This window comes from Musca domestica, unplaced genomic scaffold (assembly GCF_030504385.1).
Source record: "Musca domestica strain aabys unplaced genomic scaffold, Musca_domestica.polishedcontigs.V.1.1 5, whole genome shotgun sequence".
Taxonomy (NCBI): domain Eukaryota; kingdom Metazoa; phylum Arthropoda; class Insecta; order Diptera; family Muscidae; genus Musca; species Musca domestica.
Genome location: NW_026712346.1, coordinates 5,813,409 through 5,839,029, shown reverse-complemented (window position 1 = coordinate 5,839,029; position 25,621 = coordinate 5,813,409). Strand labels below are relative to the sequence as shown.

General features: G+C 36.3%; 1 protein-coding gene across 1 annotated transcript in view; it reads left to right on the top strand.

The window, feature by feature from the left end:
- Window positions 1-22,612, top strand: part of LOC101895336 (monocarboxylate transporter 13) — a 76,877-nt gene extending 54,265 nt beyond the window's left edge. The window contains exon 6 of the mRNA XM_059128249.1: window positions 20,457-22,612. Within this exon, the coding sequence (XP_058984232.1) occupies window positions 20,457-21,801 (1,345 nt within the window). The 3' untranslated portion in view covers window positions 21,802-22,612. The remainder of the gene's footprint in view (window positions 1-20,456) is intronic.
- The last annotated feature ends 3,009 nt before the right edge of the window (window positions 22,613-25,621 follow it).

Below are 25,621 nucleotides of genomic sequence, written 5' to 3'. Positions count from 1 at the left end.
TGAAGCAGCTGGATACGCCGGGAGTCGAGTACTTAACGAAAGTTCTCAATTTGTCGCTAGCCACCCACATAGTGCCCGAAACCTGGAAAATGGGCCAGTAAAGGCGAATCGTACAGGCCGATTTCGCTTTTGTCGCCAGTAGCAAAGACTCTTGAGGCTTTACTCCTCCCCAGCATTAGAGGAAGCTATACAGTTGCCAACCACCAGCATGGATTCCGTCCACAACATAGTACCACAACAGCATTACACGCCATTTCCACACATATTAGTAGAGGACTGAACCAGAACAGGCCGTGTGACAGAACAGTGTTGGTAGCCCTTGACCTATCAAAGGCATTTGATACGGTCAATCATGCCACACTGTTTGAGGACGTACAGAGAACTACCCTCCGGCCAAGTTTGAAACGTTGGATAATCAACTATATGTGTGGACGCCAGTCGTACGTGGAATTCCGGAACAAGAAGTCCAAAGCCCGTAGAGTGAAACAGGGAGTTCCCCAAGGCGGGGTGATATCTCCGGAACTGTTTAACCTCTACCTTTCCGGAATTCCTCGCCCTCCAGACGGCATTGAGATTGTAACGTATGCGGATGATTGTACGATCATGGCGTCGGGTCCAGTGGTCGATGACATATGCGAAAGGTTGAACCCCTATCTCGCGGAGCTTGCCGCATACTTCCACGCGAGGAATATGAAAATATCCGCCACGAAATCAACGGCCACACTCTTTACCACATGGTCTGCGGAGATGAGAACACAGCTGAATGTTCAGGTCGAGGGGAATCTAATACCGACCACGAACTACCCCAAGATTCTTGGGGTAACGTTCGACAGCATGTTCAAGTCGTCCGCGCAAGCCACAGCTATCTGCGACAAGATGAAAAGTAGGAACAAGGTCGTCAAGGCGCTAGCCGGCAACTCTTGGGGTGCGTACAAAGAAACCTTGTTGACCTCTTATAACGCGATAGGTCGGTCTGTGGTCAACTATGCGGCTCCAGTGTGGTCTGCGAATACTAGTGCTACGCAGTGGAAGAATATCCAGACCTGCCAGAACGCTGCCCTGAGAACTGCGACAGGGTGCCTCCTCATGACACCAGTAGACCATCTACATGAGGAGGCGAAAGTCCTTCCCTTACGTCAGCATAATCATATGCTTTCGTTGCAGTACCTGCTTGGGTGTTACCGTGAGAGTCATCCCAACCATCATATGGTGGATAACTCTCCCCCACCCAGGCGTGTCAGGAAGGACATACATGATCTAGAGAGGGAGGTCCAGCGCTACAAGAGAGAGCCTCTAGATCAAGAAGCCTATCAGGCAGGTCTGAGTGGCATTCACACCGATGCAGTCGCGGATGCTATTAGCAGTTATAAAGTGAATGCCGTCCTCGTAGTCCACCCCCCATCCATTGCAGCCGAAGAACGTCAGCTGCCTAGACAAACCAGGGTAGTTTTGGCGCAATTACGTTCAGGATGGTGTAGTCGCCTCAATTCGTATTGGACACGAATTGATGAAGATGTGCGTGACGCCTGCCCGGCGTGCGATACAGGCCCGCACAATACGCTACACCTTTTTAATTGCTCAGCCAAACCTACCCAACTCACTCCAGAGGATCTCTGGCTACAGCCCGTTAAAGTAGCCGAATTTCTAAACCTGGAGCTGGAACCAGATTAGCAGAACACAAACATACACATGTACTACTGCTACAACAACAACAACAACACCAACTAACGGGATGAACACTGTGTTTTAAGACAGTAAAGCTCAGACTAAATCGGAATACAATCATCTAATTATATTTTGGGGTAAAGGTGGGCTCCTAACAACAGGCGAACGATATTCACCATCGCCGTACCTAAAAGTACAGGCTTGTTCTTTGTGGTGTGGAACACTTAACGGTGTACACATCCAGCCCATGTAGATAATTGTGTAGCATCTACATGGGCTGGATGTGTACAGCGTTAAGTGTTCCCGAATTAGATGGCCTAGAACTCGAATTTTGAGAAACTTTAGATGTCACGGTGGAAGTTTGGGTCGAATTACCCAATTTAATTATCTTCCAAAGCCAACGTTTGCTAAGACATTTCTTTACTTCATGACCGCTACGAAAACAATTTACAGGTTTCATAACTTTATACCGATAAGCTCTTAGACTGATCTGAACTACGCATGTCATAAAAGCACATGAGCGTACGAATTCGAAGTGACAAAAGCATCAAAGTCTTTCCTCGACGAAAAAGAGATTTTATCGTTTACACTCTGCTTCCAAAGAGTCACAACAACAAAACATATATCGAATAAAACCTTCCAAGACAACGATTAGTAAACGGAAACATTGGGACTATCTCGGAATCTTCCTCGGGACCAAACGACAAAGTCTATCAATGTCGCTTAGACGAGAATTATTTACAGGGTGGGATAAGAAAACTGCAACAAAGTCAAACGCCATATTTTTTTCATTTTTTTAAATTTTATTAAATAAAAGCAAAAAAGTTTGCAAATATCATCAAATTTTAGAATAAGATAAGATTTGTTTGATTTAATCATCTTTGGCACGAATTACGGCCTTCAAACGGCCAATGAAACCGTCACACGCTGCCCGAATGTTGCTCTGCGGTATTTTGGCCCATTCCCGGCAAAGCGTTTGCTTGAGGTGATCGACACTTTGATATTTTTTAGTGCCAACCTTGCTTTCGAAAATACTCCAGACACAACAGTCTAACGGATTGGTATCAGGAGATTTTGGTGGCCACACCATCACATTTTCAACTGACCTCTGGCAAGTAAACACGATCATTTAGTTTGTTTACAAATGTTTTCTCATTTAACCCGAATTCGGCATTTCACCACTTTCGGGCAAGCGAAGCAACTCTATAGCTCTTTTGAGTGTATTTCCTTTCTGTTGTGGTGTAAGTTTTTGCACCATTTTTCGGCCACTGCGACGCAGGTTTCGATCAGGTCGCTTCTTTACTTTTCGAACCATTTCTGCTGATGTTTCTGTTTTCTTCCGTCCACTTCCTTGACGTTGGGCTACACTACCAGTATCACGGTAACGAGCGATGGTACGAGACATAAAAGATTCACATTTAAATGCTGGAGTTCTCTAACGATAGCCACTTGTGGTTTTCCAGCCAAATATAAAGAAATCACACTATCACTCTTGAATTCCGTCACGAATAACCTTTTCTGGAAAATTCTTTTGTACGCTTGTAAACAATATAATGAGCTGTCACTGGTTTAATTTTAACAGCTGGCTTAGAAATGACAGCAGCATGAAGTTGGTTGCAGTTTTTTCATCTCACTTCGTATGTACATTTGTCAACCGCAAATCGCTAAATGTTGGTCATGAGTCGAAGTATTGGGTTTCTAGGGATTCACCCGAACTTTCCAATAACGAGGCAACTGCACCACTCACATTTGAATTAAAAGAAGTAGTACGAGCCCTTTTTGGCCTAACTTCCTATTAATTGCAGCCTGCCATCGTAAATAGACTTGGGAAGAAGGATTATGTTTCTGATCAACTGTATCAATTTTTTCCTTTGAAGTCATCATAAAATCATAGCCTTTTTCAAATTTTTGGTGTTCTTTTTCATCATAATCCATTAAACATATTAATTGGAATCAATGGTATTTTGAAAGTTTTAGAAAATCTCTGTAAATATAATTAATAGAAGAACAATTAAAGCACACTGATAAATAAACCAAAAGCCAAATTTTACTTCGCACAACATATAAAGAGCCACAAATCGACGCAAAAAATATCAACAAGTTAAAAAATCAACGTTTTTTTCATTTTTTCACCTGTAATACAGAGACGACCACTAAAGGAATAAACGACACTTTCTGTTGTTGTTTTGCACAATTTAAAAAAATCTTTCTTTATAGAATATTATTTTATAATTTCACTAGGCCTTTCACTGTACGTACCTGTTTGTTTGTATGTATGTTTTATTGATGGTGATGAAGTTTCCTTTACAAATAGGAAAAAAGAAACGATTAACTTCTTATTATCAACAGCTGTCGGGAAAAGGGGAAAATGCATATAAATAAATATAAAAATAAAAAGAGTTTGGTAAATGATATTACTTTAATAGCGGGGAGAGCCTTCGTTCGCACAAGGCGAAGAGAGAAAACAATTGGATCCGTCCAATTAAAATAAAATGTTTGTACGCTATTTTAGTATTAAATAACAAAATATATATATGACTTTCTTTCCTCTATTGCAAACTGGTATTTCCAGTATTTATGTGTTATTTTTTAAACAGCCAATAGGTGAGACGCATTTGAGTTAAGATGACATCGGAAAGAATTTTATATATAATTGACTCATTTTATAATATTATAAGGCAATTGGGCTCTGAAACCAATACTCCTTTAACTATTGGTGATGCGACAATGCAGATAACAAAGAAAATTTGGGCAGAGTGGAAAGCAGATTATCAGAATTTATCCCAGAATAGAGGAAGCATCTTTATGTCAGTTAACAATCACAGATGGTGTGGAAAATTTTTCATCAACCCCATTAAATGCAAAGAAATCAACAGATATTAACGGGCCACTGTTTTTGCAACAGTACTCTATTTCGTTTTTCTTGTACTCTTACGTTCGTGTAAAAGATTTAGTTGCGCTTTTACTTTATTAAGAAAAGACTTGTTGATAAATTAAAAACTTGAGCAAGATTTATTCTGGTTATTTCTGCAACTAAAATACGTTACAAATATGATGTAGCGCGTTGCTACTTGGAGTGAAAGACAATTGTGTTGTGTAGTGACTGAGTTGTCTGAATGACTGAAAGACACTGAGTGAGTGAGAAAGAGTGTAGCTGAGGGCAGTGTGTGTGTATGTGTGCCTTCATAATAACAATGATGCCTAGTTTTTTAATTGTTTACAGTAGAACCCTAACATCTCCCTTTTTGAGACTTCTCGGGGGTCCTGGATATTGGCTGTACAGGATGTCTTCGAGAAATGATGCGTTGTGGAAGCATAACCGGAGATGATGGTGGAGTTGTGAAATCTTCCGTTGGTGGACTAATGTTGAAGTCTTCTAGTAGGATTTGAAGAGGAAGATTATCATTTTGCTTTGCAGGTACAACATCGTGATCGGCTTCTTTTAGTCTGAGTTGATCTGCGTGAGATCTCACGAGAATTTGTCGATTATTCACTTGAACGAGAGTGTTGTACGTAACATTTCCCACTTTGTTGATCATTTCACCTGGAACCCTGTAGCTTTTATTACCTTTGAAGTGTATAGCGTAGACAAGATCTGCAGTAGTGAAATTTCGTTGTTTGGTGCCGTGTTTACGGTTGTACTGTTCCTCCATTTGAATGTTTCTCTCTTGACTCGATAGTAGAGGCTTTGTTATTAAGTCGAATACAGTTCTCAATTTTTGGCCTAGGAATGATTCCGCTGGAGATAGTTCATTAGGTGAGTTTTTGTTCGGTGTTGAATTATACACTTCTAGGAATGTTTGTAGTGCATTAGATGCCGTCTTCTTTCTCTCTGATTTTTTAAAGATTGTTTGAGAGTATAGACAAATCTTTTGGATTGACCATTGGAACTTGGGTGATATCGAAGTGTTTATGTGTGTTTTATTCCTCGTTGCGAACACCAATTTTCGAAATCTGTTGAGGAAAATTGTGTTCCGTTGTCGGATACTATTTGTTCTGGATTTCCAAATTGTGAACAATAAGTTGTTAGTAACCTTAATGTTGCTGCGGCGGTGGTTGATGAAGTTTCATATATGACAGGATATTTGGAATATGAATCCACTATTACGAGGTAGTAAATGCTTCTAACAGAACCTGCGTAATCTATGTGAACACGTTCGAGAACTCGTGTTGTTGTGGGCCAAGGACAAAGGTTGGTTTTGATTGTACTTGTTGCTACAATTTGGCAATTGTTGCATTTCTTGACGTAAGTCTCTATGTCCTTGTCGATGTTCGGCTCTATGTCCTTGTCGATGTTGATACGGCGTCTGTGATATCATACCTTATGTCTTTTTCTAGGTTGATGGAAGCTATGATGTACTCATCTGATGGTTTTTCATGTGCGTTTATCAATCTTGACCTAACGTCTGCGTGTCCAAAATCCTTAGTTTTGGTATATTTTATATCGAAATCGTAGGTGAGAAGGATAAGAGCCCAACGTTGTAACCTGTTCGCAGTACAGACCGGAATACCTTTTTTGGAACCAAATATTGTGAGCAATGGTTATTGGTGAATTTTCTTCCGAAAATCATTTTGTGGAAATGAAACTAGTGCTAGTCCTTCTTTTTCGATTTAACTGTAATTTCGTTCCGTTGGAGTAAGTGATCTTGAGACGTGATGAATGGCTTTGACACTGTTGTCTGGGTAAGTATGATATATTACCGATCCGATGCCATGTGATGATGCATCCGCTGCAATGTGAATTGGCAGTGATGGGTTGTAATGAGTTAGTAGTAAGTCCGATGTTAGAATGCGTTTGAATTCGTCGAGAGATTGTTGACATTCTTTGGTCCAAAGGCATTTGTGATCTTTTTTAAGAGATCATCTAGTGGTTTTCGGATATTTCTCATGTTGTAGACATACTTTCCATAGTGGTTTATGGAGCCCAGAAAGGATCGTACTACTGAAATCTTTTCAGGGACCTTGAGATTCTGTATTGCAAGAATTTTGTCTGGATCAGGGCGTATGCCGTTTTTGTCTATGATTTGACCTAGATATTTGATTGATGGTTTGAAAAATTGACATTTTTCGAATTTGAGTTTGAAACCGTAATCTTGAATTTTCTGTAATAACAAATTTAGATTAGTTTTGTGATCATGATCATGTACACTCGAGCTCCTTGGATGCCTGTACATAGCTCATCCATGATTCGCGGGAGGGATCCTGGTGCTGATTTGATACCTGGAGTGAAGCGATTATATCTGTATAACCCTTTGTGAGTATTAATAGTTCGCAAGTCTTTGTTTTGGTCGTCGACTTCTACTTGAAGATATACGTCAGAGAGATCCAAATGACTAAATATCGTGCAATCGTGACAGTCTGATAGAATTTCTTCAGGAGTAGGCAAAGGATACTGATTTGGTTCAATTGAATTTCTAATTTTACCGTTCCTTCTACTCGTGACTATTGGCGCTGCAAATTTTGAAGAATTGACTGGTGTGATTGTTGTTTTCTTTTTCAAGTCTATCTAGCTCTGTTTCTATGTCTGTTGGAATTGGAGTTGTTTCGATGAGAAAACTGCGTTGGCGTTGTATTTTGTTTTGTCCGAGTTGACTTTGGCTTTGTCTGTAGTGGACTTGCCTCGTTTGCACTTTTGCAAAAGTTATCCTTGTGACCTGTCTGCTGACACTGTGAACATTTATGATTTTTAAATGTACAGTATTTTGAGTAATGCATATCTCCGCATAACCAGCAGGGCGTTTCAGGAATTTTATGAAAATGCTTGTTGTTGTTCTTGGCGAATTTCTTAACTGCGCAAATTGATTACGATTGATGCTCGATCAATGTTTTGTCTGTTTTCAAATCCATGAGTCGTTGATTTTCATCTACAAGAGTGTCTAGAGTTGTGGAGTCCTTTGCTTCGTCTACCAATTTGAGTAAACGTAAGCGAATGTCTTTGTCTTTGCTTGATTGTAAACCTAAGACTTAAATTAGACACTTGAATTGATCCACTTGCATTTCATTTAGCTTGAAGAGTTCGCACTGTAAGTTGACTCTACCGGCGTATTCCTTATAGTCTTCTCCATCAAGTTTTTTCATTTGTAAACACTTGTAGTGTTGAGACACTTGAGTTTGTACCTTACCAAATAATTTGTTAAGTTTCTCTATGGTGTCCTTGAGACTCATTTCTGTTGGATTCTTTGGAAGAACGTAGTTCCTGAATCTTTTGTGAACACTGTTTGACATCTTTCTGCAGAGTGACGCAACTTTGTCATGATCGTCCAAGGATTGGGCTTCTTTCTCTAAAACGTGTTGGTAGCGGTTATACCACGCTTGGAAAATTAATCCGCTGTCCGGTTCATATACGAAGTCTGTCATGGAATGCGAAAGAGATTCCATTAATGCTGCTTTTGAAGTGCTGGGACTCGTAGCAATGCAGCACTTCAATGCGTAGCAAATATGATGTAGCGCGTTGCTACTTGGATTGTAAGATAATTGTGTTGCGTAGTGACTGAGTTGTCTGAATGACTGAAAGAGACTGAGTGAGTGAGAAAGAGTGTAGCTGAGGGTAGTGTGTGTGTATGTGTGCCTTCATAATAACAATGATGCCTAGTTTTTGAATGTTTACAGTATAACCCTAACAGTTTTGGTGTGGAACCTTCAGTTATTTGCTATCTTTGTAATGTTTAGGGAACCGCAAATCAAATTATATATGAATGTCGAAAACATGAATCCAGTAGGAGCTCTATTAACGAGCTCATTAGAGCAAGATCTACGGAAGATTTCATCACCTATTATGACCATAATAAAATTCAGATCATCACTACCTTTTTGTATAAAATTCAAGTTCATCTTTAAGCAGTTGGCCGTTTCAATGCCCTGGCGGTATTATTAAACACGAGCAAACGTCTCTTCGGAGGATAGATTGCTTATACTAGCAGTCATTAAACTTTTAAAACAGTCATTAAAAAAATAGTACAACCTGTCCGAGTTATACAACCAGTTGTATCGTGTATGGCTTGCATAATAAAATATGAATCCAGCTAAGATATAAGAAAGGTTATATAAAGATTTTACCATGGAATTTTGCCAAAACATAAAGCCGTTGTGAGGTGAGTCAGATTGACCAATATGGCAGCGGAAGGTCAAGGATCTTTTGGATTTCTATGAGGAAGCTCTGAATGTAGTTGAGAAAAGACTTACAAAGCCCTTGGCGGAAGCAGCATCAGAAGCTCAAGCAAGAGAATACAACAAGTATAGTAATTATTATAGAAAAGCTAATATTTGGAAAGCTCTGCATCAGCAATTTGGAAGAAACTTCCAAAGATCAATTATACAAAATGAGCATGAATTTATTTTCTATTAAATGGATAGCATAAAATGACGCTACCGGTAACGTGCGATGGTGCGAGACACAAAAGATTTATTTACATTTAAATGCTGGAATGCTCTAACGATAGCGACTTGTGATTTTCCAGCCAAATACATAGAAATCACACTATCACCCTTGAATTCCATCACGAATAACATTTTTTCTGGAAAATTCTCACAAATATGCATTTGTACGTATGTAAACAATATAATGAGCTGTCACTGGAATAATTTTAACAGCTGTCGGACGAGTGGCTTAGAAATGACAGCTGTCTGAAGTTGGTTGCAGTTTTTTTTTTTTTTTTGAAAATAAGTTAAAAAATAAGATGAATCTTAATATTGAAAGAAACTTGTCACTACTGCAAGAAAATGGGGCATTGGATTAAAGATTGCAGAAAATGGATAGCAGAAGGAAAACCAATACCATCGGACAAATCTCATTCAAATGTAGCCCATCACTCTGTGTCGAATGAAGTTATTTTGAGCATACCTACCAGTGATTGGTGTATTGGCACGTAACAAATTCAAAGGAATTCTTTACTGATTACGACGAATTTAAAATACCACACTCTATACAAGCTGCCGTTAAAGAGGCCTTAAATTCAATGGACAAAGCGGTGATTCAAGTTTTATTAAAAGTAAACAATGCCGAGAAGACGGTGACACTTGGGAATGTATGGTGTGTATGATTCATCGATAAATAATTCTATGTTGTCTTTACATTACAGAAACCCCTCAAGTAAGTTTTATTCTACAATTAAAGAGTGTAAGGTGAAATGATTTTATCTGGACACCGGTTGCCGAATGAAACGTTATGCACAGTTGATTGGGCATCAAGATAAACGGCATGTTAAAAAAATTGAGAATAAACCAAGATTTAAACAACCCAGAATTATCGGATCAAAATGCTATGTTCATGTTCCTAGTCAACACCGGAAGGATATGGAGAAAAAGGCAGATATATTAGATATGATATCGTGTCTACATTAAAGAGATAATGTGATATTTTGAGCAGCTAACGAATATAAACTATTGGAAACGTTTGCAATCGTTTCGTTCTGTTTTTTTTTCTCGATGTACGAAACGAATCAAAACCGATATTAGAAGATAATGGGACTTGTTTCTTGTTTTGTACTGTTTGTGTAGATAAGTGAAAACAAAAACGGAACTGAAATGTACTCGGCTGGAAATTTAAGCAAATGTTGTAAGCATATGTGCTTCTCCAGATCTTCTTCTTTGATATTGCAATATAATATTGAAGGTCATTCATTATCAACTGTAGAGTTATTTGTCGATCTTGGCCTCTTGATGGATCCAAAATTAAATTTTAATAGCCATGTAATAATAGTAAATAAAGCAAATTGTGAATGGAGAATTTTCTGATCCATATATAACAAAACAGCTATTTACGTCTTTTGTTAGACTATATTAGAATACGGTTCTGTTGTATGGGATCCTCAATATGCAATATACTCAGATAAAATATAATCCGTGCAAAAACAATTTCTGCTATTTGCCTTACGGGGTTTACATTGGTATAGTAATTTTGTTTTGCTTTCTTATGCTAGCAGGCTAAAATTAATTAGATTGCCATATCTCCGCATAACCAGCAGGGCGTTTCAGGAATTTTATGAAAATGCTTGTTGTTGTTCTTGGCGAATTTCTTAACTGCGCAAATTGATTACGATTGATGCTCGATCAATGTTTTGTCTGTTTTCAAATCCATGAGTCGTTGAGTTTCATCTACAAGAATGTCTAGAGTTGTGGAGTCCTTTGCTTCGTCTACCAATTTGAGTAAACGTAAGCGAATGTCTTTGTCTTTGCTTGATTGTAAACCTAAGACTTAAATTAGACACTTGAATTGATCCACTTGCATTTCATTTAGCTTGAAGAGTTCGCACTGTAAGTTGACTCTACCGGCGTATTCCTTATAGTCTTCTCCATCAAGTTTTTTCATTTGTAAACACTTGTAGTGTTGAGACACTTGAGTTTGTACCTTACCAAATAATTTGTTAAGTTTCTCTATGGTGTCCTTGAGACTCATTTCTGTTGGATTCTTTGGAAGAACGTAGTTCCTGAATCTTTTGTGAACACTGTTTGACATCTTTCTGCAGAGTGACGCAACTTTGTCATGATCGTCCAAGGATTGGGCTTCTTTCTCTAAAACGTGTTGGTAGCGGTTATACCACGCTTGGAAAATTAATCCGCTCTCCGGTTCATATACGAAGTCTGTCATGGAATGTGAAAGAGATTCCATTAATGCTGCTTTTGAAGTGCTGGGACTCGTAGCAATGCAGCACTTCAATGCGTAGCAAATATGATGTAGCGCGTTGCTACTTGGATTGTAAGATAATTGTGTTGTGTAGTGACTGAGTTGTCTGAATGACTGAAAGAGACTGAGTGAGTGAGAAAGAGTGTAGCTGAGGGTAGTGTGTGTGTATGTGTGCCTTCATAATAACAATGATGCCTAGTTTTTGAATGTTTACAGTATAACCCTAACAGTTTTGGTGTGGAACCTTCAGTTATTTGCTATCTTTGTAATGTTGAGGAAACCGCAAATCAAATTATATATGAATGTCGAAAACATGAATCCAGTAGGAGCTCTATTAACGAGCTCATTAGAGCAAGATCTACGGAAGATTTCATCATCTAACGATAGCGACTTGTGATTTTCCAGCCAAATACATAGAAATCACACTATCACCCTTGAATTCCATCACGAATAACATTTTTCCTGGAAAATTCTCACAAATATGCATTTGTACGTATGTAAACAATATAATGAGCTGTCACTGGAATAATTTTAACAGCTGTCGGACGAGTGGCTTAGAAATGACAGCTGTCTGAAGTTGGTTGCAGTTTTTTTTTTTTTTGAAAAGAAGTTAAAAAATAAGATGAATCTTAATATTGAAAGAAACTTGTCACTACTGCAAGAAAATGGGGCATTGGATTAAAGATTGCAGAAAATGGATAGCAGAAGGAAAACCAATACCATCGGACAAATCTCATTCAAATGTAGCCCATCACTCTGTGTCGAATGAAGTTATTTTGAGCATACCTACCAGTGATTGGTGTATTGGCACGTAACAAATTCAAAGGAATTCTTTACTGATTACGACGAATTTAAAATACCACACTCTATACAAGCTGCCGTTAAAGAGGCCTTAAATTCAATGGACAAAGCGGTGATTCAAGTTTTATTAAAAGTAAACAATGCCGAGAAGACGGTGACACTTGGGAATGTATGGTGTGTATGATTCATCGATAAATAATTCTATGTTGTCTTTACATTACAGAAACCCCTCAAGTAAGTTTTATTCTACAATTAAAGAGTGTAAGGTGAAACGATTTTATCTGGACACCGGTTGCCGAATGAAACGTTATGCACAGTTGATTGGGCATCAAGATAAACGGCATGTTAAAAAAATTGAGAATAAACCAAGATTTAAACAACCCAGAATTATCGGATCAAAATGCTATGTTCATGTTCCTAGTCAACACCGGAAGGATATGGAGAAAAAGGCAGATATATTAGATATGATATCGTGTCTACATTAAAGAGATAATGTGATATTTTGAGCAGCTAACGAATATAAACTATTGGAAACGTTTGCAATCGTTTCGTTCTGTTTTTTTTTCTCGATGTACGAAACGAATCAAAACCGATATTAGAAGATAATGGGACTTGTTTCTTGTTTTGTACTGTTTGTGTAGATAAGTGAAAACAAAAACGGAACTGAAATGTACTCGGCTGGAAATTTAAGCAAATGTTGTAAGCATATGTGCTTCTCCAGATCTTCTTCTTTGATATTGCAATATAATATTGAAGGTCATTCATTATCAACTGTAGAGTTATTTGTCGATCTTGGCCTCTTGATGGATCCAAAATTAAATTTTAATGGCCATGTAATAATAGTAAATAAAGCAAATTGTGAATGGAGAATTTTCTGATCCATATATAACAAAACAGCTATTTACGTCTTTTGTTAGACTATATTAGAATACGGTTCTGTTGTATGGGATCCTCAATATGCAATATACTCAGATAAAATATAATCCGTGCAAAAACAATTTCTGCTATTTGCCTTACGGGGTTTACATTGGTATAGTAATTTTGTTTTGCTTTCTTATGCTAGCAGGCTAAAATTAATTAGATTGCCATATCTCCGCATAACCAGCAGGGCGTTTCAGGAATTTTATGAAAATGCTTGTTGTTGTTCTTGGCGAATTTCTTAACTGCGCAAATTGATTACGATTGATGCTCGATCAATGTTTTGTCTGTTTTCAAATCCATGAGTCGTTGAGTTTCATCTACAAGAATGTCTAGAGTTGTGGAGTCCTTTGCTTCGTCTACCAATTTGAGTAAACGTAAGCGAATGTCTTTGTCTTTGCTTGATTGTAAACCTAAGACTTAAATTAGACACTTGAATTGATCCACTTGCATTTCATTTAGCTTGAAGAGTTCGCACTGTAAGTTGACTCTACCGGCGTATTCCTTATAGTCTTCTCCATCAAGTTTTTTCATTTGTAAACACTTGTAGTGTTGAGACACTTGAGTTTGTACCTTACCAAATAATTTGTTAAGTTTCTCTATGGTGTCCTTGAGACTCATTTCTGTTGGATTCTTTGGAAGAACGTAGTTCCTGAATCTTTTGTGAACACTGTTTGACATCTTTCTGCAGAGTGACGCAACTTTGTCATGATCGTCCAAGGATTGGGCTTCTTTCTCTAAAACGTGTTGGTAGCGGTTATACCACGCTTGGAAAATTAATCCGCTCTCCGGTTCATATACGAAGTCTGTCATGGAATGCGAAAGAGATTCCATTAATGCTGCTTTTGAAGTGCTGGGACTCGTAGCAATGCAGCACTTCAATGCGTAGCAAATATGATGTAGCGCGTTGCTACTTGGATTGTAAGATAATTGTGTTGTGTAGTGACTGAGTTGTCTGAATGACTGAAAGAGACTGAGTGAGTGAGAAAGAGTGTAGCTGAGGGTAGTGTGTGTGTATGTGTGCCTTCATAATAACAATGATGCCTAGTTTTTGAATGTTTACAGTATAACCCTAACAGTTTTGGTGTGGAACCTTCAGTTATTTGCTATCTTTGTAATGTTGAGGAAACCGCAAATCAAATTATATATGAATGTCGAAAACATGAATCCAGTAGGAGCTCTATTAACGAGCTCATTAGAGCAAGATCTACGGAAGATTTCATCACCTATTATGACCATAATAAAATTCAGATCATCACTACCTTTTTGTATAAAATTCAAGTTCATCTTTAAGCAGTTGGCCGTTTCCATGCCCTGGCGGTATTATTAAACACGAGCCAACGTCTCTTCGGAGGATAGATTGCTTATACTAGCAGTCATTAAACTTTTAAAACAGTCATTAAAAAAAGAGTACAACCTGTCCGAGTTATACAACCAGTTGTATCGTGTATGGCTTGCATAATAAAATATAAATCCAGCTAAGATATAAGAAAGGTTATATAAAGATTTTACCATGGAATTTTGCCAAAACATAAAGCCGTTGTGAGGTGAGTCAGATTGACCAATATGGCAGCGGAAGGTCAAGGATCTTTTGGATTTCTATGAGGAAGCTCTGAATGTAGTTGAGAAAAGACTTACAAAGCCCTTGGCGGAAGCAGCATCAGAAGCTCAAGCAAGAGAATACAACAAGTATAGTAATTATTATAGAAAAGCTAATATTTGGAAAGCTCTGCATCAGCAATTTGGAAGAAACTTCCAAAGATCAATTATACAAAATGAGCATGAATTTATTTTCTATTAAATGGATAGCATAAAATGACGCTACCGGTAACGAGCGATGGTGCGAGACACAAAAGATTTATTTACATTTAAATGCTGGAATGCTCTAACGATAGCGACTTGTGATTTTCCAGCCAAATACATAGAAATCACACTATTACCCTTGAATTCCATCACGAATAACATTTTTCCTGGAAAATTCTCACAAATATGCATTTGTACGTATGTAAACAATATAATGAGCTGTCACTGGAATAATTTTAACAGCTGTCGGACGAGTGGCTTAGAAATGACAGCTGTCTGAAGTTGGTTGCAGTTTTTTCATTTCACCCTGTAGTGCTAAATGAAAAGAAGTTAAAAAATAAGATGAATCTTAATATTGAAAGAAACTTGTCACTACTGCAAGAAAATGGGGCATTGGATTAAAGATTGCAGAAAATAGATAGCAGAAGGAAAACCAAAACCATCGGACAAATCTCATTCAAATGTAGCCTATCACTCTGTGTCGAATGAAGTTATTTTGAGCATACCTACCAGTGATTGGTGTATTGGCACGTAACAAATTCAAAGGAATTCTTTACTGATTACGACGAATTTAAAATACCACACTCTATACAAGCTGCCGTTAAAGAGGCCTTAAATTCAATGGACAAAGCGGTGATTCAAGTTTTATTAAAAGTAAACAATGCCGAGAAGACGGTGACACTTGGGAATGTATGGTGTGTATGATTCATCGATAAATAATTCTATGTTGTCTTTACATTACAGAAACCCCTCAAGTAAGTTTTATTCTACAATTAAAGAGTGTAAGGTGAAACGATTTTATCTGGACACCGGTTGCCGAATGAAACGTTATGCACAGTTGATTGGGCATCAAGATAAACGGCATGTTAAAAAATTGAGAATAAACCAAGATTTAAACAACCCAGAATTATCGGATCAAAATGCTATGTTCATGTTCCTAGTCAACACCGGAAGGATATGGAGAAAAAGGCAGATATATTAGATATGATATCGTGTCTACATTAAAGAGATAATGTGATATTTTGAGCAGCTAACGAATATAAACTATTGGAAACGTTTGCAATCGTTTCGTTCTGTTTTTTTCTCGATGTACGAAACGAATCAAAACCGATATTAGAAGATAATGGGACTTGTTTCTTGTTTTGTACTGTTTGTGTAGATAAGTGAAAACAAAAACGGAACTGAAATGTACTCGGCTGGAAATTTAAGCAAATGTTGTAAGCATATGTGCTTCTCCAGATCTTCTTCTTTGATATTGCAATATAATATTGAAGGTCATTCATTATCAACTGTAGAGTTATTTGTCGATCTTGGCCTCTTGATGGATCCAAAATTAAATTTTAATGGCCATGTAATAATAGTAAATAAAGCAAATTGTGAATGGAGAATTTTCTGATCCATATATAACAAAACAGCTATTTACGTCTTTTGTTAGACTATATTAGAATACGGTTCTGTTGTATGGGATCCTCAATATGCAATATACTCAGATAAAATATAATCCGTGCAAAAACAATTTCTGCTATTTGCCTTACGGGGTTTACATTGGTATAGTAATTTTGTTTTGCTTTCTTATGCTAGCAGGCTAAAATTAATTAGATTGCCTACACTTAAAATCAGACGTATTATGTTGAACTCCATTTTTGTACTAAAAATAGTATATGGTAATATACCTTCAGATTTCCTAATCTCATCTATTAGAATTAATGTTCCGTTTAGGTCTAGTAGATACTACCAAAAATTGTGTACCGATTTTCACCGCACGAAGTATTCAATGGGCGAACCTCTTAGTAAAATGTGTATTGACTTTAATTCTGTGTACTGTAATGCAGATTTTGGTATGAGTTTAGAATTTATTAAATCTAGAATAATTTTATTTTAAACAATTAAAATACATGTTTTATTATTTGACAAACTAGCTAATGAATTAGATTCTGTAGTAGGTTTTCAATTTCCTACTAAATTCTCATTATGATGCGGATCATGATGAGTACGAGATCCCTGCGTAAAGGGAGGTCGCCCCCTCCGTTGGCTGGGCTGGGAACGTGAGGCGTGGGAACGTTCGATTAAAAAAAGACAAAAATTAAATAAGCGACTTAGAAGATTTTGAAAAATTCAAAATGGGAAACGTCGGAGAGAACACGAATTAGATGACACATGTGATAATAGCAATATAAAACGGTGAAGAAATCGAACAGTTATATTATCAAATTGTATCAGCGATAATATTGAAATGATGTCACACGATTTCGTTAACCAAACAGAGTCTCCAGTAAACTATTCAGAAGCTGCATTTTTATGTGGTAAACTGGTTTTAATGATGGCTGCAGAACTTGTTTGTTTATAAGAGAGAAAGATGGTAGAAAGCTAATCCTTGCTCTCCATGCTGATGATGGATTGGTAGCTGCATCAGACAAAGATGATCTTAAGGATTTTCTAAGCAGTTTAAAATCAGAGTTCAAAATAGTTTCTAAAGTTAAAAACAGTTATGATTAAATTAAAATTTTCCAGAAAACATATTCCAAGAAGATTTTGGAGAGATTTAATTTCTTGGAGTGTCCTCCAGTTTCAACACCGATGGAAAACACAGTGTTTCAAAAGCAGAAAAATCAAGAAGTTAATTTCCTTATAGACAAGCAGTAGGTGCTCTGATGTGATGTGTGATTGATGCTGGGAACAATGCCAGATCTGGCATACAGCGATGGCTTCCTCTCAAGATACCTTGATAACTATACCCAAGATGATATTCAGAGACTAAACCGAGTTTTCATATATATTGCTGGATCCTAGATATTGGAACCACGTATAAGAAAGAAGGACTCAAGATATTGGAATGTTATAGCGAAAAACTATACTTAATTTTGAGCTGCTGGGCACAAATATGGCATAGTATAATATTTGTATGATAATGTATATTCTGACTATCGTTATGTAAAAAACGATTATATTACTTGTAAATAATCTTATTCATGAATTCAGATAAATCATCAAGCATTGGTACACCCGAAAAAATCGTATTGTTGATCGATTTTTTCGTTTGCCGAAACTTGCTGTTGCCTAGTTTTTAATTTAAATATAATATTAGTTTGCTTTATGTCTCTCGGTGATGTACTAACTCGGGCTACTATGAACTATTTTTGTAATGTAAATCCATCTGATTATTTCTCATTCCATTCCTCCGTCAGAATAGTTGACTTAATTGAAATGAAAATTTATTTTTGAATTCGAAAAAAATATATATTTATTACACAGTAACTACACTGACATAGAATGTTCCGTGTATCAAAAAAACTGGATATTAAGATACCGTTGGAATAATCTTGACAGGTGTTGTAGTAACCTATGTAGGCACAGCTATATCTTGGATGAGTCAAGGGCAACCAACTGCATCAACAACCGCAAGAGAAGTAATATGATTAAAAAAAACTATTCAAAAGATTCCAGAATATTATAAGCAAACGAAGTACAACGATCTCAAGCATTTTTTCATACGTGAAAATGTTACAGAAAATGTTATTGTTAACATGTCAAGTTTCATCTGAATATAAACGTGCAGATCTAACGACCAAACCCCTACAGAAGCCTCGATTGTAATGCTTATATAATCGTTTACTTATAAATTAATTAAACAAAGGAAAGTGTTGAAATGTGTGTTTGACAAATTAATATCTACTACTATATAGTGGATTCATAATATAGCACTCCTCATATTTATATATATGTGTTCAGATTTTTTTTTTTTGATTTTCATAACGTATTCAATAAAAATATTCCCATCTAGTTTAATTTTGGCCAGTGGGTCGGTTACAGATTACAGTAAAATAAAATCCATAAAAATAGGGGTAACGCCAAAACGATAAACTACATAGGCCATTTCTTGTTAAAGTGTTTAATATCAGATGCAAAGCGGGAAAAAATGTTTTTGAATATGTGGCTAATATATCAAATATTGGCAGGTACACTACATGGGCGATATAAGAAATCGTGGACCTAATCCAGCAGTCTAATGTCTTAGAAGACAGAACTCATTTCACACTATACATATCAAATTTTAAACGGCTCCGCGGACAATTTTTGCTAAAATTATTCATTTACTTGGGGGCTATAGGAAAACATTAACCTATAAACATGACGTTCTGACAAAGGAGGTAGAACCCATTACGAATGTTATAAAAACCATCAGAATACCGAATACTGCTATTAATTTCCAGGGCCTATGTAAGGTAGGACAATCAGACTACCACTGACAGTAATTTGGCCATACACTTTGTGGTTTTCATGCTGTTGGGATTTGAATTTCAAATCCCAATTATGATTTTTGGCGGCAAACTTAATTGACACATGTGCTTTCTGGCCGCCCTTATATAGGCCTTGATTTAATTAATTTGACTTTAAAATATCTTCTATGCAATTTATTTAAGAAATATTATTTTATGTTACAAATATATTTATTACACAATAACTACACTGACATAGAATGTTCCGTGTATCAAAAAAACTGGATATTAAGATACCGTTGGAATAATCTTGACAGGTGTTGTAGTAACCTATGTAGGCACAGCTATATCTTGGATGAGTCAAGGGCAACCAACTGCATCAACAACCGCAAGAGAAGTAATATGATTAAAAAAAACTTCAAAAGATTCCAGAATATTATAAGCAAACGAAGTACAACGATCTCAAGCATTTTTTCATACGTGAAAATGTTACAGAAAATGTTATTGTCAACATGTCAAGTTTCATCTGAATATAAACGTGCAGATCTAACGACCAAACCCCTACAGAAGCCTCGATTGTATTGCTTATATAATCGTTTACTTATAAATTAATTAAACAAAGGAAAGTGTTGAAATGTGTGTTTGACAAATTAATATCTACTACTATATAGTGGATTCATAATATAGCACTCCTCATATTTATATATATGTGTTCAGAATTTTTTTTTTTTGATTTTCATAACGTATTCAATAAAAATATTCCCATCTAGTTTAATTTTGGCCAGTGGGTCGGTTACAGATTACAGTAAAATAAAACCCATAAAAATAGGGGTAACGCCAAAACGATAAACTACATAGGCAATTTCTTGTTAAAGTGTTTAATATCAGATGCAAAGCGGGAAAAAATGTTTTTGAATATGTGGCTAATATATCAAATATTGGCAGGTACACTACATGGGCGATATAAGAAATCGTGAACCTAATGCAGCAGTCTAATGTCTTAGAAGACAGAACTCATTTCACACTATACATATCAAATTTTAAACGGCTCCGCGGACAATTTCTGCTAAAATTATTCATTTACTTGGGGGCTATAGGAAAACATTAACCTATAAACATGACGTTCTGACAAAGGAGGTAGAACCCATTACGAATGTTATAAAAACCATCAGAATACCGAATACTGCTATTAATTTCCAGGGCCCATGTAAGGTAGGACAATCAGACTACCACTCACAGTAATTTGGCCATACACTTTGGGTTTTCATGCTGTTGGGATTTGAATTTCAAATCCCAATTATGATTTTTGGCGGCAAACTTAATTGACACATGTGCTTTCTGGCCGCCCTTATATAGGCCTTGATTTAATTAATTTGACTTTAAAATATCTTCTATGCAATTTATTTAAGAAATATTATTTTATGTTACAGGGGTGCGGTTCTCATCATGGGAGGAATAACGTTAAACGTGTTTGTAGCTGCAATATTTTATGAGCCAGTGGAAAGACATATGGTACGTGTTCCTATAGTGAAGAAAATGCTGGAAGACATCGAAGAAGAGGACATTGGCATAGTATTGAAATTTGAATCAGTAGACGAGTCACACGAAGATGGAAAATATGTGGCCAATAATCCAGGATTGCCTTATAACTCCCCACCAACACTTCCTCATGATTACAATTTAGTTGAAAATGACTCTCAATTTATTAGAAGTGCTTCGGCAGCCGTTGTGCAGCATCTGGGAAAAAATCATGATGATTTTCATTCATCATCCTCTTCGCGTATTCGCAAAGTCAGTACTCCAGTTCGCCTGCCGCAACGTAACCAAACTTTTGCTACACCTGGTCAAATGAATTCACAATCTTCCCTCTATGCTGTACAAGAAATGGGACGATCAAGTAATAAATTGGAGCGCGTCAATGCCTTGCGCAATAACTCAAAGAATAGGCTGTCACGTCTTTCCCCATCTACAAGTAGTTTTCAGTATATAAGCACCCCTTATCACGGGAGTACTCTTTCGTTCCAACCTAAAGAATTTTCATCACATCTATCATTGAGGTCAGTTGCTAGTGGAGCAGCTTTAAGTGCTGTTGCTGGTTCCGATTCTATATTGGAGACAAATATGCAACAAGAGTCAGAACAAGAAAAACGCACAAAATTCTTTGACTTAAGTCTATTGAGAGATCCAACGTACTTAGTTATATTAATATCTAATTCCACCAACGCAATAGGTTACACGAATTTCATAATACTTTTACCAGCATTCGGTGTGGCATTAGGTTTTGATAAATCACTTGCCGCTTACCTCATATCTATTGTTTCTACCACAGATCTAATTGGGCGTATTGGCGGTTCAGCACTTTCAGATATGGGATTCATTCCGAAGACTTGGTATTTTATAGGTGGCTTAGCTATATCGGGAATAAGTCTTTCAATACTCCCATTTTCAACGAGCTATGGAATGGTTGGCTTTTGGTGCGCAGTTTTTGGTCTAGCCTCAGGGGTTTATGTGGGTATAACAGCTGTTATAATGGCAGATATGCTTGGAACCGAACGTTTAACATCATCCTACGGCATCAGTTTATTTGTCAATGGCATTTTACAGCTAGTTGGTCCCCCTATTTGCGGTCTTTGGTTCGAATCTGTCGGGAAATACAATCCTCTCTTTCACACTCTTGGACTTATTCTACTTGCTGGTGCAAGTCTTTGGAGTTTTATGCCACTTATTAACAAACATAAATCTAAAGAGGTTTCATCTGATGAGAATATTGAATAAAAGTTCTGGCCAATTTGAAAAACTATACTTAATTTTGAGCTGCTGGGCACAAATATGGCATAGTATAATATTTGTATGATAATGTATATTCTGATTATCGTTATGTAAAAAACGATTATATTACTTGTAAATAATCTTATTCATGAATTCAGATAAATCATCAAGCATTGGTACACCCGAAAAAATCGTATTGTTGATCGATTTTTGCGTTTGCCGAAACTTGCTGTTGCCTAGTTTTTAATTTTAATATAATATTAGTTTGCTTTATGTCTCTCGGTGATGTACTAACTCGGGCTACCCTGAACTATTTTTGTAATGTAAATCCATCTGATTATTTCTCATTCCACTCCTCCGTCAGAATAGTTGACTTAATTGAAATGAAAATTTATTTTTGAATTCGAAAAAAAATATATATTTATTACACAGTAACTACACTGACATAGAATGTTCCGTGTATCAAAAAAACTGGATATTAAGATACCGTTGGAATAATCTTGACAGCAAATCTTCTACCGCTCCATAATTCGCAACTTGATTTAGCAAGAATAAGTGCCATGCAATAATGTCAACTTCAATTTTAAATTTACAGGGGTTTCTTTGTTACTTACAGGAAATGCACTTTGAAAAGTGCAAGAATTTATAAATAATTATAGAACTAGTCATAAAATTCTTATTAATGAAATTGTTCTTCTATATCATTCTTAGAAAATATTTGCAGAATTGTAAAACAGTTTATCAATTTTTTTACATTTATAATTGTAGTTGTGACAAAAGAGTAAAAAGTAAAATAAATTATTTTGCTATTCGAAAATTTTATTAATTTTTTATACCCTCCACTTTGGAAAGGAGGGTATATTAACTTTATCATTCCGTTTTTAACTTTTTTTCTTCGTTCGGTCCCACGCCTCTCACACCCGCCCCTGCCGACCGTGGGGGCAACCTCTCTATAACGTAGGGAGCGTGTACACACCAAAATCCGGACCAAGGCGGGTTAGCGATGGTTTCACACCGGCTACAGATAATACATCAGCCAGTGAATAAAATACAAGTCATTTTAAAAGTTACACACAAATTGGTAAACATAAATTTACAAAGCAACAATCTAAAAGCACGGCTCATTGGCCACGTCTACTGTTCCGCATAGGGGATTGTAGATCAAATGCCAGATGATCAAGCAGCTTGATGAAGTAAAACAAACCTTAATTATAACATGTACAACTGCTGCTCAAAGGCAAGTTCTACTGGTTCCGCGGAGGGATTTGTACATAATATGCCGTAAAAATGAGCTTATAGAGTTAAGAAAAAACAAAAATAAAAGGTAACATAAACATAACATTAACATAGACATTTCACGACATAAATTACATATGTAGAATATATTTTTAATTGTGTTCAAAGGACTATTTAAGCAAATAGTATTATCTAAGCTGTTATAAATTACACAAAAATATCTCATTGGGATGTTAAGTTCATAATTTCTTCTTGCAATGGACAATTTTTTCAGTATAATATTTATAAAATGGACTCCATAATATACAACCATATTCTAATACTGGTCGAACTAGACTAACAAACAATCTTTTGGTTACGTAAGGATCATTAAACTCTTTGGACCAACGCTTGATGAAGCCTAGTAAAGATTTTTATTAACAGAAGAGTCAATGTGTAATTGAAACCGTAGCTTAGGATCTAAGATTACGTCCAAATCAACAAAATACTCAACATTATCCAATTTGTAAGAGCCAAGTGACTTCCCTGCGGTACACCAGATGAAACATAAATATTTTTTATGAAGATGTATATAAAAAGAAGATTGGGCGCGACAATCTAAATAGGAGGATATCCAGTTTAGCAGGGATGTTGGGAAACCCATTAAATCTAATTTAAGGAGCAAAAGCTTGTGCACTACCGTATCAAAAGCTTTGCTAAAATCGGTCTAAATTACATCAGTCTGCTGTTTACTAACAAAACCGTTATGTACATGACAAACAAATTCTAAGAGATTAGTGATTGAAGATCTACCTTTCATGAATCCATGTTGAAAAGGTGAAATTATAGTTTTAAGGTAATGTGATATCCTACGCGAAACTAAAAGTTCGAAGAGTTTGGGAATAGCTCTTAATTTAGCGATTCATCTATAATTATCGACTGAACACCTATTTCCTGATTTATGAAGAGGAAAGACAAGGCTCGACCTCCAGTAACATGAAAAATAACCTTTTATTAGGGAATAATTAAAAATTTTAGTGAGTGTCACGTAAAGTTCGCTAGCACAAGATTTTAGAATATACGTTAGAACGCCATCAGGACCAGGGGAGAACGAAGAACGTAATGTTCTTAACTCAGAAAAAACTTCATCTTCTGTTAAGATACTAGGAAAATAGTTTATTTTTACGATATTGTAGTTATAAATAGCGTTAAAAGTGTCCGACGTATAAGATGATTGAAAAAAGTGGGCAATTAAATTAGCAATATCTAAGTTATCACTAGATTTAATACTACCAAGTTATGGACGACTTGGAAATTTTTGTGCTTTCCTTTTAGAATTTACAAATTTGAAAAAGTTTTTGGGATTATGCAACAAGTTCTGTCTCATCTTTATTAAATGTTGAGAATAACATTTGGAATTTTCAGAGTTGTATTTATACCTTGCAGAAGAATACTTTGAATAGTTCAATGCCGTATTCGATTTCTTGAATTTTTTAAATAATCTACTTTTTAAATTGCGTAAACGTCCCAGTGCAGGCGTAAACCAAGCAGGACCCTGGTCTATAATTTGCTTAACAGTAGGTACCGAATAAGATAAAGCAGAATTAAGTTGATTATAGAATGCTGAGACACTGGAGTCAATGTCGTCACTTATACGCCATATAGTGTTCGATAGAAGAGTGCGAAGATCGATAAGGTTTGTTTTTCCAAAGTTACGCCTTTTACTTAAGGCATTAGTAGATATTATATTAGGAGAAGAGGCTCTCAATTCGAGATTTATCAACAGCGTGGGATGATAGCTGTCCTCAGGAAGTACAAAGGGAGAGGATCTGGAAATCGAAATGTTCAACGAAGAAGAGAAGACTAAATCCAATAATCTGTCTTTAATATTTAAAATGCCATTCACTTCGTACAGCAGGATTCAAATATAATATCCCAAAAGGCAGTAAAACCAATTGGGTATGACGAGGGAACATAATCTATAATATAAATAAAATACAATAACGAAGAATTATCCTTAAGAAAAGAAGACACTTTATCAATTAGATTGGCATGATTTATATAAATTTCAAGTCCAGAATTAGGAGCAATATAAGAACAAGTTAAGAATACAGTGTTACCTGTGATATTTAGTTTAGCACAGACAAATTCACTAAAGGGATCAGCTGAGACATCAATTATTTCAGAAGGAATCGAGTTATGAACTGCTATCAAAACGCCGCCTCCTTTTTCCATTACTCGATCCTTTCTGTAAACTTGATAATTGTGAGAGAAAACCTCATTGTCAAGAACATCAGATTTTAACCATGTTTCCGTAAAAGCAATTATTTTAAATTCACAAAAGAAGCTTTTAAGGAATACACTTCTCAGTTTAGTATTTAATCCTCTAACATTTTGGTAGAGGATCCCGCAAACATCAATTAGTTTTTTGAAGCTGGCAAGATATTCACAGGTCTAATGAAATTAGAGCGTTCTCGGAATATAAATTCTTTTACAAAGGTATCTTCGGGCTAAAATGAACTACTAACAATAATGTTAAACAATCTGGGAGGAACAGTTATTTTGAATGACGAAATATCACGCTGCTGAGAGGAACGAAATTTAAAGATGT